At 44.6% G+C, this 14,143-nt stretch overlaps 1 protein-coding gene across 11 annotated transcripts in view; it reads right to left on the reverse strand.

Moving 5' to 3' along the window:
- Positions 1 to 1,005: 1,005 nt before the first annotated feature.
- The window catches only part of BMPR1B (bone morphogenetic protein receptor type 1B), a 451,702-nt gene continuing 438,564 nt past the window's right edge, over positions 1,006 to 14,143 (reverse strand). For all 11 annotated transcript variants that reach the window (XM_083179085.1, XM_083179084.1, XM_083179077.1 and 8 more), the window contains 3 exons: positions 7,254 to 7,429; positions 6,820 to 6,950; positions 1,006 to 2,073 (listed from right to left, as the gene is read on the reverse strand). In XM_083179085.1, the coding sequence (XP_083035211.1) occupies positions 1,948 to 2,073; positions 6,820 to 6,950; positions 7,254 to 7,429 (433 nt within the window). In that variant the 3' untranslated portion in view covers positions 1,006 to 1,947. The remainder of the gene's footprint in view (positions 2,074 to 6,819; positions 6,951 to 7,253; positions 7,430 to 14,143) is intronic.

The following is a 14,143-nucleotide window of genomic DNA, read 5'->3' on the forward strand; positions in this document are numbered from 1 at the left end:
GCGGACACTGCGTACAGCAGCAGCTAAATTTTATTTTCAACTCCCCAATCAGCGGCCAGCGCAGCACCGACCCCACGCTGCTCGCCCCTTCACTTTGGTGTGTGCCAGCGGTGCACCTACTGATCGGACCCAACACATTGTGGGTGCTAAAAAGCACAAGCGATGTGCCGCTGATGGGTCCAGTCCGAGTGATTGAACCTGCAGCAGGATATGTAGGGTCCGACCCGATGCCCATGGGACATGGCGCATAGTGTCCAATGGGTCGTCAAACACATCCGATTTGGCCCAATTTCTCAGCCCTATCCGTCGGGATTGGGTGAAATCTTTAGTTTTCACTGACTTATTTCTGAAGGGGAGAGAAATCATTCGATGGTTGGCGACCATCAAATGATTTCTCTTCACTTCGGATGCATGCGAGGGGATGTGTTCTCAGACCAAGGGGATGCGGGCAGCGCTGGGGGGTGGGCATTTCCTGAGGCAGCGCTGACCCATTTGCTAGGCTGCGAGTGAACAGGTCTGAATTAGGTCCTAGGATTTAAAAGTAGTTGGGAACAATAAATATGTCTATGTATTCATAGGTAAAACATACAGTATAATTTTGCCAGAAATACAGCTCAGTACATGCACACGTGAATTGATCATGTTCAGAGACCCAAATCACATTGCGTAAAGAAAATAACCACTTTACTTTGAATTTGATATATAGCTTGTCGTGTTTGCCTCTGTAACTACATCTAACATTGCACTGTGCTGAGCACCAAACCAGGGGTCAAGACACTGAGCTTCCTAATCGTTCAACCTTGGGTTCTGTGGAGAAGTATTGATCTGGTCTGGCTTTGCTGTTATTCTTATTTTTACTAACCCAACATAACCTATTCTAATTCACTTTTCTAGAACCTTCAGATTTCCTAATGACAAATCTCAGTGTTCATGCTGAGGGTTTGAAAGTTTAAGCCTCTTACAAATGAACGTGGACTGGGATAATAAACACGGAGGCATGACATAGTCAATGAAGTAACTTGCTATTTTATTTAGGAACCAATGAAAATGTGGAAATGGATTCCTTGACCAGAATTTAGACGATCTTACGTTATTTATACCAGTAAAGTAACAGAGAAAAAAAGGTAACAAATGGTGACGTGAAAATTTGTTAAATTAATATAGATAGATAGTATATGAAGGTCTTGTTTTGGTATAGGACAGAGAAAGGAGAAAAGGTATTTGCGCAGGACAGAGTGAATATGGGACAATACTTTTCAAGTCTGTTCTTGGGATTAAATGACAACCCATTATACATTGGCTGCCCATTAGTTTTACCACTGGATAAAGCCTGACGTGTTAATGTTGCCCCCAGTTTCCATGGAAACTAATGTATGTGGTGTATGCCTTGTTCTATGTATTCTGGAGTGTAGAGTAGGCATATCCTTAATACATAAACACATATGTTGCCCACTGCGTATTACAATGGCATAAAGACAGGATAGCCTAAACAAAGTCTTGACATGTCTTGATTTCCAACAAACACCATGAATATTGTAATTGCTGTTTAGTTTCTGTTCCGTTATTTCATGACAATACACATATGATATATGATATATATATCATACTTCAGTTTACATCAGAGCTTTTTTTATTTTCAGAAGAAATCTGTTTTTGTTTCAAAAATTAAAAACGTATTTGCTTTCACAGAAAGCAACATGCTAATTCTCTCATCTAGCCATTGAAGCCGTGTTTCCTGTGTGCACCATCCTGAGTAATGGGGTCTATGGAATCTCCTCCAGATTGTTTCTGGTGATTCAGCAGTCTAAGCATTTGTACTATGAGTTTGTGGTGCTCAAGGTAAACACAGATGTTCAATGTATAAAAAAAATGGGATTTCTCTTTAGGATGATCAGTCACATAGTCCGCTTCCTTGGGCATCCATGGCAGGAGTAGTGATGGAACAAATCAAAGCTTGATGTCTTGAGACTCTGACATTTTGGCTAGCGTCTTCTTTACTCGTAGAGCTGTGAGGCGAGAAGCAGGGTTGTGAGCCCAGCACTCTGTCATCAGTTTGCCCATCTGTCTTAGACACTGCAGATAGAAAACATTGTTTTAATGTTTCAGAATAATTGATGGGACAGATTTTACACAATTATTATATAGATATTAAAAGAATTCTATTTCCTTATTGCGTATGTAGTGGAAACGAGACAGGACAGACTTTGGAGTGCAGGTAGTAGAAGGAGGGAGTACAACAAAGCAATCAGGGGGGAGACTGATGCCCGGGTCCATTATGAGCTGTGTGGTTTGGGTTTTGACTCTGTTCTTCCAAATTTGGACCACAAAATGGGGCTAAATCTCATAAGCTCAATCATGTTTTGCATAGTATGTAAAAACCAAAGCTGTCCCTGAAAGATGACATTTAGCATTATTTTTTGCCCTGATTTTGGCGGGAAGAACAGATTTAAAACCGAACAGTACATCTCTAGTTATAATAGTTATTATATTAATAAGGGCATTCATGTGCTAGTCATTAAGGCTACCAAATGATCATCCTCTAGACCCAAATATCTGGCATGTGTACAGTAAAATAGACTTCTGAGCTTGAGGGACTGATTTGTAAATAAAGCAAAAATAAAAGTAACTTAAGCAAAAACATATGTAGCGCTATTCATCTTGGCTGGGGCTGGCGAATCGGGGGCGCGGCACATGAGACGCTCGCGCGCCCTGTGGCAACGGACCTCCCCACTGACATCCGCCACCACCGACGGTCACCCACGCCGCCCCGACCCCCCTCCTAAACCCTTGCCCGTCTCCTTGAAGCGGAGACGGGCAGGGTCCCACTGTCCAGCCGCCGAGAGACAGTTTAATGGAGTCCCTCTCCGCCGGCGCTCGCCAGAGGGGACGTTCTGGCGGGCACTGGGCAAGGACAAGAGGGGCTCCCATCTGTACATTTTCTTTCTGTGCAGGATAGATATTGGCTGCTTTTGCATGTAGCCCACAGATATTAAACAGCTTTATTTTTTACACTGCAATTGAGATTTCAGATTGGATACCCCACCCAAAATCTAAAGGCCCCAATCCATTACTGCGACTTCTCCGTAGGGAGAAGTTGCAGCCAATCTCCCTTGAGTTGATTTATAGCATGTGACCCCATTCCCCACTGGAGGGTGCCAGTGTCGGAGGTTGTAAAATAGGCTTGATCACTGACTCTGATCCAATGCCAATGGAACTGCGCATCTGATTTGGCCACTTTAAACCCACCACCACTAGGCTCGATCCATCAGAATCTGTGAAAAGTGGCCAAATCAGACTAGTGTATGGGGGCTTTAACTCTCTGCACATGTTACATCTGCCCCACCTGCAGTGCAACATGGTCTTTCCCAAGTTATTTGCTTTTTTTTTTTTTCTTGCCTTAAATTCGTTGCTTTTCGCATAAATATATTGTTCACAAACTGCTTGTGCTGCTGCCAACATATGTATCTAATGCTGGGTACACACCACACAAATACGAGGCTGGATTGAACAGTACTGCCTCCATGGCTAAAAGTGTTTTTTTGTTTTTTTTTGTGAACAAAACTTTTGGACATGATAACTCAGTTTATCCTCTATGTAATGCACTATTCACTTTTCAGCGTAGTCCCCATCCCTTTCCAAGCATGTGCGCCAACGCTTAATGAGTCGGGCAAACCTGTCGGAGAAGAAAGCTGGTGGTTGTTGACACAAGGACCGAACGGCAGCTTTCGCCGTGTTATCAGAGTTGAATTGTTGACGCTTAAGGTGCTCTTTCATCTTTAGGAAGAGGAGAAAGTCACAAGGGGCAAGGATGGGTTTGTACGATGGGTGTGGCAGAACCTCCTTGAATTACAGGTACTGAAACCCTCTTCCCAAAGATGATAAAGGGGGAGATTCTCTAAACTAAAAATGCGGTAAAAACCCTGCTGACTCTCACCGCAAAGGACAGCTCTTAACACAAGAGCTGTCCTTTGCCATAATTATCGCATATGTTAGTGCATATGCGATAATTATAAATGCGATGGGCGGCAAAGGGAAGCGGAGCTGGGGTGCGGATGATAGAACATCCCCCCCAAAGCACCTTACGGGTCAAACTGAGTTATCATGGACAAAAAAAGTGTTCAAATGTGTTCACAAATAAAAAAATGTATAGCCATGGAGACATTACTTTTTAATCCAGCCTCGTATATTTTTTGTACAAACTATATATCGATCGCTGGTCAATGTACATGTACTGTAAAATGTATGTGGACTACGTATTTATAAACAAGTCTTAAATTGGAATAAACATTATTGTAAATATTATAAATGTGATCAATTGCAGTGGCTATCATGTTAGACATTAGACCATGGGTGGGCAACATACGGCCCGCAAACTGATCCTGTCTGGCCTGCTGCCCCCCCCACCCCCCACCAGGTAGCAATGATAAGCGGCCCGACATAGCTTGTCATTGCGCTGCGCTTAGGAAACCTTGGTAGGCTGGCAAGGATTTCTTCTCTGTCAGACGCTGGGCGGCATTGGGGGCAGAGCCACAGCATGAGAGGATCACCTCGGCACAGCAGTTAAACAACACTCTTGTGCTTTGGCCCAGTGTCTGATGTCAGAAAGGAAATCCCGTCCGGCTGCTCCAGTGATACGAACTAGTAGGTTTCCTCAGTGGTCTTTTATTCTGCCACTCACAGTTGTAACTGACAATTTAGTACCAGTAGGAGGACTAATTGCTACCACCACCATACTCCTTTGCTAGCCCCTTGCTTACATATGAATAATGTGTGTGGGGGCTTCAAAAGCACCTCTTTCCTGGTGACTGTGGCTTGTTTCTCCTGACTGTGTTCTGACTGAAGGCCAAAAGTATGCAGACTCCGTGCGTAGGGGGTTAAATGTATGACATCAAGCTAACAAGGTAGTGTTACAGTATATATGCTCTGTAGGCCACAGGATTGCAGCAGATATAAAGCATAGTACAGGATCTTTTTTTAAATTATTATTACTGGATTATATTATCTGAATTTTTGCTCATACTATGTGGCATAATGTTAATTTTTGCTCAATCCGGGTGGCATAAAGTGAATTTTGACTTATTCCTTGTGAAGTTTGTCTTATTCCTTGTGGCCTAATATGCAAAGGGCAAGTATAAGGGGGTCTTCTATTGTATTGCATAATGGAGTCTATTCTAGTTTCCACGCTGCCATGCATGTACTCATAGAGGAGCGATTTTTTGCGACTGCGGATGCGCGAACTGCCACAGCACATAGATTATTCGCCGGACACTCGCACACAACAGTGCGGGCGGCGGGTTGGGTGATGCGCCCATGGGAACGCCCAACGTTTCTTGGGCGTTCCTATGAAAACGCTGGGCGTTCTCATGGTAATTCCCCAATTACATGGGGGCGGGCAGCTGACATCAGTGGATGTCTGATTCCCCCCCCCCCCCCCCGCTTTCTGCACAGTGCACCCGCAGATCTGAGACATCACAGAGGTGTACCTTTGATAAAGCCACCAGGAGTGGCGAAACGCGTCAGGGAGCTACTGGGGAACCCCTCCCCCCTCATATTTGCCAACAAACCTCCGGATTGCAGCCCGAACCATCCCCTGGATTTACAAATACCACCCAAGGATACTGTCTCCTCGTGCCTCCACCTAAAGGACAATACCCGGTAATCTACCGTTCACTTCACATCCTTTTGGGAGCATCCGAGCACATTGCCATCTCTCCACCGTCGGTAATTTGTGCCAACTTTGGGCCGACCTGTGGACACTCGGACGAGGACATTCCTAAATCCATCAAGGGTGGTAACTATGACATCTACTATTCTGTCCAGGTGAATATAGGAACGGACTCTCCAGCATTTATTCCAACTGCAGGGGGACCCCCACATCATTCACCCATCCGCTTTCAATTATGCAATATATTTCAACCCCATTTTAACATTTGTATTTTTTATGAATTGCTTTTTATCATTTATCTTATATTGTCATAAATTAATTTGTCATATCGATTCTCAACACTAGTGCGCTGTTCACTTTTTGGTTTTTATTCTATTGTCTTCTACACGGGACTAACTACCCCGTCCACCGAACAGCTGCAGGTTAAGCAAACTCGTGACATAGCGCCCCCAAGTTCTGACCCCTAGGGGACAGTCCTATTTTATCTTATTTGTCTCAGATATGCGACTGCTTGCAAAATCATTCGGATACAAAACATCCATTGCATGCTTGCAGGGGATCGCGGCGTGCCAGTGATTATGTGGGTGGCGCGTTTGGTGGACTCAAAGCCTTGCGAGTCAACCAGAATAAAGGCCAATGTGTATAACGGGTATATGCTGTGGTACACTACACTCAAGGACACCCCCCATTTGAGTGTAGACACCTCTTTTCCGGAGCCCATATTTACTAAGTGTCATATGGCCCCCTAGCTGAAATAATTGCCCAACCCCTGTATTAGACCAGTGTACCAGTTCCTTTCTTTCTTTCCTAACATACAATCTTTTCCCCCAAATTATACAAGTAAAAGCTAAGCACCAAATGTATATTATGGCCAGCGGGGATGATACAGAGGACAGCAGAAGAATCTTTTTATTGTTATTGTTATTAAAAATGTATAAGGGATATGTCTGGGCACAAGCTTGTGACCATTCATCATTTTGTGGCTTGCCAAAAATATATGAAAAGAACAACATGAGTTATAACCTGAGAAGGCCTAGATTTAATATAGCCACCATCTCAGGTAAATAATAATAGCACAATGTTCAAGAATGCACTTTTGTAGGGATTAGCAAATGAAATAAAGGCTGCATAATTTCACGTCTCACGTCCCCTACCTCGTCACTGCTCCATCTGTTTGGAAATGAGGGTCTCAACCTTCGGATACAGACGATTTCCCTCATGTCTTCATAAGAAGGGTCAGTTGGTACCACATCATGATAGGGCAGCTGGTATTCTTCTAATATACCTGAAAAATACATTCTCAAATGATATTTCCTTTTTTAACTTGTCCTTCTTTATTTATAGAAGAGGTCAGACTGATGAAAGAATATTTCTATGTTGCCAGAGAGAAAATACAATGCTTACTGCTTTGTGTACGATTGGCAGAGCCTTGTTACGGAAGTTTCTTCTTATGGCTACAAATCATTAAATATGGTTGTGCGAGCTCAGATTTATCAGAAATGGGACCTCAAAGTGAATTCTGAACACATAGATTATTTACATCTAGATGTATAAATGACTAGCAAAATACAGGTATTGATTTGGTTACCTCCTGATATACATCGCCTCGCTACTTCCCACAGGATAAGCCCGAAGCTGTACATGTCTGCCATAATATAAGACTGGAAATGGTTCCTGTTTAAGCTTTCATCGAGAACTTCTGGAGGCATATAACGTTTTGTGCCAACTCTGGTGTTGGGAGGTATGTCCACTTCATTTGTATCACTGCAGTACAAAATATACATACATATGTGCATGAATATAACAGTTGCTATGATCCTGCATCAGCCTATAGCTCCCTTGTGTTTTAGTGCAATTTGCAAAGGCTTTAAATATATAGTTTATTATTATTAACAATAATTGACAATTCTTTATATAAAGTTAGGGAACATGTAATTAAAAAGATAAAGACTGTTTAAACAAAATACAACATAATTTGCATGACAAATTCAGGGTTTAAAGACTGTAAATAAAAAAGGAAATACATAAATCGCCATTTATTATGCATTAGTCAGGTAAACATACAACACAAGTTTAGAAATAACTGGATGCATGATTAGAATACTAATTGGTTGATTTTTACTGCTGTACTATATAATAACATTGACAGGTATAAAATATGGCTTAGAACAGGCATGCCCAAACTGTGGCCCTCCAGTTGTTGTTCACAGGGTGCCAGGGGTACAGCTGTCCTGGGCCCCGGCCTCTGGAGGGGCCCGGGCAGCTGCCCATAGTGGCACGGCACCCCCCCGCACAATACCACCCAGCGCCAGTGGCTGGCACGCACAATACACAGTGCAGCCTGCAGAGCGCCGAGCCTAGGATACAGGGGCTCGGCGCTCTGCGTGAGTGCTCCATCCGAGTCCCGACGCCTGGAGGGAGAAGATGCTGCGCTGCCTCCGCCGCCACCGCAGGTAAGTAATAGTAATTGGCTGGGGGGGCGGGGGGTTTGCCGCTCGCAAGGGTGGAGGTGCCGCCGGCGTGCGCGTGGGGGCGGTGCCGCTGGGGGCCCGGGCTGAAGGTCAGTCCCGGGCCGCAACATTACTAGCGGCGGCCCTGGTTGTTCAACTACACATCCCAGCATGCCTTGCCATAGTTTTAGCAGTTCCTAATAGCAAATCTGTGGCAAGGCATGATGGGACTTGTAGTATCACAACAGCTGGAGGGCCATAGTTTGGACATGCTAGGCTTAGAAGAATATTCTTCACTGAATGTGGTATATTTCACAAAAGGCAAATGTGACACAAAAGGCCTGATATATTGGTGGGCTCAGTGACAATGGAAGCAGTTGATCGTTTTCAGTGTGCGTCTGATCGCAGAGACAAAGATTGCAGGCAGATAGATACAACTTATATGGATGTTGTTGAATGGTAACAGGGGAGTTGCTAGCCAGACATTGGTGTGTTATGGACACATGCAGCCATGTTCAAATTGAGTTTCTACACCTCCCTAGGGCTGGTGCAATCTCCTATGGTGCAAAGAACGGTTGTACCAATGGTAAATGCAGCAGTGGTTTAGGCAAAACACAGTTGTGGGCAAATTATGGACTGGAAAAGAAGAGAGAAGAGTAGCAATACAGCAGACCACTTGCTTTCTGATGTGACTGATAGTAAAGGTTCATACATACTAGGTGATTCTGAGCTCAAAGTAGCTCAGGGGCAGTTTTATTAAGCTCAGTGAAGTGATAAAGGGGGAAATTTACCAATATGAAAAACCTAGTTTTTCGTATTGGTATTTTCCCTACGACTGCATACGACTGTTTAAGTCGTATGCAAAGTCGTGTTCCGGAGGGGGATTTACAAAGCAGTCATATACGACTGCTTTGTAACCCACCGATGTCGTAGGAATTCGTATTAGCGGCCGTATATACGGCCGCTAATACGAATTATTTCTAGCAGTCTGCACGGATCAGTCAGATCCGTGCAGGCTGCAATGTGTAAAAAAAAATAGAAAAATAAATAAATAAAAAAAAAACCGGCGTGGGGTCCCCCCCACAGCCGAAACCAGCACCAGGCTGACAGAGCCTGGAGCCGGTAATTAAAAATCAGGGAACCCGACAAATAGGGGTTCCCCGATTTTTAACAACCAGCCCCAGGCTCCTGCTCTGGGGCTGGTTCCCAAAATACGGGGGACAAAATGACTAGGGGTCCCCCGTATTTTAAGAACCAGCCCCAGGCAAAACCAGCCAGCAGGCTAATGCCACAGCCGGGGGGAGACTTTTTATGCAAGTCCCCCCGGCCAAAGCATTAACACTACCGACCAGTCAGCCTGGCCAGGGGCCCTGGGGGAGTGGGGACCCCCCCAATAAAGGGGTCCCCCCCCTCCAGGACTTACCTGACCAGGCTGAAGCCTGGTGCTGTCCTCGATGCCCCTGGGCGGTGGGCATCGAGCTGATAGTTGTGTAAAAAATAGAAGAAACCATTGTTTTTTACTGTGGCACTACAAGTGCCAGCAAGCCTCCCCAGCAAGCTGGGACTTGGAGAACCACAAGTCCCAGCCTGCTGGGCATTAAAGGGCCCGCTGGGTCTTGTAGTGCCACAGTAAAAAAAATAGTTAAATAAAACACACTGACACACATTTTAAATAAAAGTTTAATACATACAAAACACACATACTGATACTTACCTAGCTTGATCCCGTTGGTAGGTCGCTGGCTCCGGTGTCGGCGGCTCCGTGTCGGCGGCTCCGTTGTCGGCGGCTCCGTGTCGGCGGCTCCGGGGTCGTCGGCGTCCTGTCCGAAGATAATCCATGTTGGACCTGTGGAAGGAAATCCTACTCACCCAGGTCCTGCATGGATGGTCTTCGTTCTTCATCCGTCGACATCCCGGTCTTCTGACAGCTGCTGGCGACTTCCAGCAGCTGTCGGCATCTTCCGCGACGCTCCCCGGCTTTCAGAGCCGGAGAGAGAACCTTCCTGGTCGGCGTCTGGGCTCAGAATGAATTCTGGCCAATCAGGAGCCGCCTAGCCGCCTAGCGGCCAATCAGGAAAGACCTTTCCTGATTGGCCGCTAGGCGGCTAGGCGGCTCCTGATTGGCCAGAATTCATTCTGAGCCCAGACGCCGACCAGGAAGGTTCTCTCTCCGGCTCTGAAAGCCGGGGAGCGTCGCGGAAGATGCCGACAGCTGCTGGAAGTCGCCAGCAGCTGTCAGAAGACCGGGATGTCGACGGATGAAGAACGAAGACCATCCATGCAGGACCTGGGTGAGTAGGATTTCCTTCCACAGGTCCAACATGGATTATCTTCGGACAGGACGCCGACGACCCCGGAGCCGCCGACACGGAGCCGCCGACAACGGAGCCGCCGACAACGGAGCCGCCGACACCGGAGCCAGCGACCTACCAACGGGATCAAGCTAGGTAAGTATCAGTATGTGTGTTTTGTATGTATTAAACTTTTATTTAAAATGTGTGTCAGTGTGTTTTATTTAACTATTTTTTTTACTGTGGCACTACAAGACCCAGCGGGCCCTTTAATGCCCAGCAGGCTGGGACTTGTGGTTCTCCAAGTCCCAGCTTGCTGGGGAGGCTTGCTGGCACTTGTAGTGCCACAGTAAAAAACAATGGTTTCTTCTATTTTTTACACAACTATCAGCTCGATGCCCACCGCCCAGGGGCATCGAGGACAGCACCAGGCTTCAGCCTGGTCAGGTAAGTCCTGGAGGGGGGGGACCCCTTTATTGGGGGGGTCCCCACTCCCCCAGGGCCCCTGGCCAGGCTGACTGGTCGGTAGTGTTAATGCTTTGGCCGGGGGGACTTGCATAAAAAGTCTCCCCCCGGCTGTGGCATTAGCCTGCTGGCTGGTTTTGCCTGGGGCTGGTTCTTAAAATACGGGGGACCCCTAGTCATTTTGTCCCCCGTATTTTGGGAACCAGCCCCAGAGCAGGAGCCTGGGGCTGGTTGTTAAAAATCGGGGAACCCCTATTTGTCGGGTTCCCTGATTTTTAATTACCGGCTCCAGGCTCTGTCAGCCTGGTGCTGGTTTCGGCTGTGGGGGGGACCCCACGCCGGTTTTTTTTTTATTTATTTATTTTTTCTATTTTTTTACACTGAAGCCTGCACGGATCTGACTGATCCGTGCAGGCTAAAACGCAAATACGACATGAAAATGGTGTTCTATTTTCCTGTCGTATTTGCGTGGGTGTTTTACACCACTAAGCAGCCGTATTATCAGTACGGCTGCTTAGTAAATCAGAAACCACCATTCTTTTGAATGGTGATTTCTGTCGTATTCTATCGATGGTGTAGACATTCGTATTTGTAAATACAAATACGAATGTTCCATCTTTAGGACTACGAATTTTTGTATTTTTGGGATTGTAAATCCCGAAAATACAAATTCGTAAAAAAAAGGTGTATTTCTCCCTACGAATACACCTTTTTTCTACGAATCCATTTTGGTAAATGTCCCCCAAACTGTCTGTTTTTTATCACAGGCCAATGAGCTCTTACCTGTGAAGTTACAGGCTTGGTTTGAAAAATGACAGGTAGGAGCTGATTGGCCAGTGATAAAAACCAGACCGTTTATCACTTCACCGAGCTTAATAAATCTGCCAATCAGTATCCCCGCTTTGAGCTAAAAATCGACTAGTGGTGATGCACGCTCCTGCATCATCGCTGGCCGCCAACGTCTGTCTGCCTTTTTTACAGGTCAAGTGAACCACTGTCCACGGTCTCCTACTTTGGAAAGTGGTACACCCTGTCATATATCGATGGGCTGGGGGAAAATCACTCCGTGTATATGCACTGAGCGATTAATCGGCCATCGATTTTCATATCATCGCTCTGCATACACACTGGGCAAAAATGCCTAGTGTGTATGCACCTTAAGCAAGGATATTTTACTAGGAAACAACTTGTCCTGAAAAAGGTGAGCCCTAGAGTTTTCTTTAGGTATGTCTCCAGATAAAAAGGTACATATACCTCCCAATATGACCCAGTCCATGAGGGACAAAATGCTCTGTTCCTGGACTTGCCTCTTTATGTATGACTTGTGGTGAACCAGATAACTGATAAGGAAGGAGTTACGGTTTCCATACATTAGGAGGGAAGTCCAAGAGAAGAGCATTTTGCCCTTCCTGGAATGGTATTCAGTTAAAATGCAAGTTTTTTGCTGCCATTAATCTCATGTTCTCTTGTTTCTGCTTATATAACCAGTGCACAAACCACATGGAAGTTATTAGCTTTTATTTAGAAATCCTAAATAATATAAACATGGCTTTTTAAACACATTATCTGCATGACCCCAAATATAAAAACAGTAAATATTTGTGGATCGTTGAGGTAATCAAGGATTTTTTTTTTTGCATTTTATTATATTTATTTTAAAATGTAATACTTTTAAGCAGCATGTCACAAATTCTGTTCATCAACCATCGTATGTTTTGTTTAATATATTCATAGAGAATGTTTACGTTGAAACAGGAGGAAGGAGGGCCTACTCATTAAATGAAAACAGAAATCAATCACTCTGTCAGAAAGCGTAGCCATATTTTGCCTGGCTAGTGCAACAATGTGAATAACAATAGATTTTTCAGTGTGAACCAGTAACTCAGTGGATAGGCTTACTTTCCTCAGGCTAGATTTAAGTATTCAAATTCACAGCCACAATTAGACACGGAACTCCGTGGGGTGCCAGTTCCATTTCTGACATTTCATTAGCATTTGACTAAACTCCAAAGGCAGCGAAAACAATGAAATCTTTACGGAACATACCGTAGGAACAGATTTCTTTTCCTGAACTATATAATATATTTTTTTTCTACGGCCTTAATATCTTTGTATTATGCTGTAATAAGTGCTCGGAACTACTTACACTGTTTAGTAGCGACTTTGCTTTGACGCACAAATGGTCTGTGTAAATAAAACACAAGCCATTTGGTTCTATTGTTTTTTTATGCTAAGATTTTAATGTCAGAGCTGTTTGAAGTGCAAATATTCCCTCGTAATACCTATTTCATTAAATTAGATTTTAATGGGATGGAATGGCTCGGGAAAGAAAACAAATATATATTAGTGTTTGTGTTTCCAAATTAAAAGAAATGTATTTTACAAGCAAATTTAACTGAGCATTACAATTGACATGAATGTGGTTTCACTGTGAGCCACGCAGAATAGTGAAATTAATATTTAATAGAGGACTTATACTGAAAATGAGGTCCAATTTCCACAGCAGTAGTATTGTTGTAATATTAGCTTTACATTGTACCTGGTTAACATGTTGATCCACTGAAAGACACTGAAACTATATTACCATCTTCATACAATGTGCCAGTTGCTTAGGGCATTGACTTTTAAAGTTTTAAAAACTGGTTTATGCAGTTGTCTAATGATGGGAACATTTTTGGGAGTACAGTCTGCCCCTGTCACAGCCATACATGCCATCTGTTCCCTTTCACATCATTTCTATTCACAATTTACTGCTGCCAGCATTTTCCAAGGGCAGATTTTTGGCTACCATAAATCATACAACCAAAAAAGATTGGTTTTATGGATTTAGCATGGATTGAGTATGTACGGTCATTGAGCGCCCATGACCGTACATACCGGGCAACTGCACCCCCGGTGTTGAGCGAGGTGCTTAAGCACAGATCTCTGGCAGTGACTAGTATAGCCCAGGTGCAAGCATATGCTTTAGGGCCCCCACCAACCTGCCTCGTACCAAACCCACTAAAGAAAAAAAAGGTAGTTAGCACATTGTTGCAATTAGTGCCCATGGCTTTGCTCACTTCACAACAGTGTCTTACCCGCATGACCCCTTGTGTGCCCCAAATGTCCCCAGTGTCTCCCTAACATGCCCCCACCACAGCAGCATGTTCCCCACCCCCAAATACCCTGCACTACACAACATTCCCAAATACCCTGCATGACATCCATCTAAATGCAACACTACACTACATTTACATTACAGCTTGTGCAGGAAAGGGATCTTTTCTTTGTCT

The sequence above is a fragment of the Crinia signifera genome, chromosome 1 (assembly GCF_055691185.1).
Source record: "Crinia signifera chromosome 1, ASM5569118v1, whole genome shotgun sequence".
In the NCBI taxonomy this organism is placed as follows: Eukaryota; Metazoa; Chordata; class Amphibia; order Anura; family Myobatrachidae; genus Crinia; species Crinia signifera.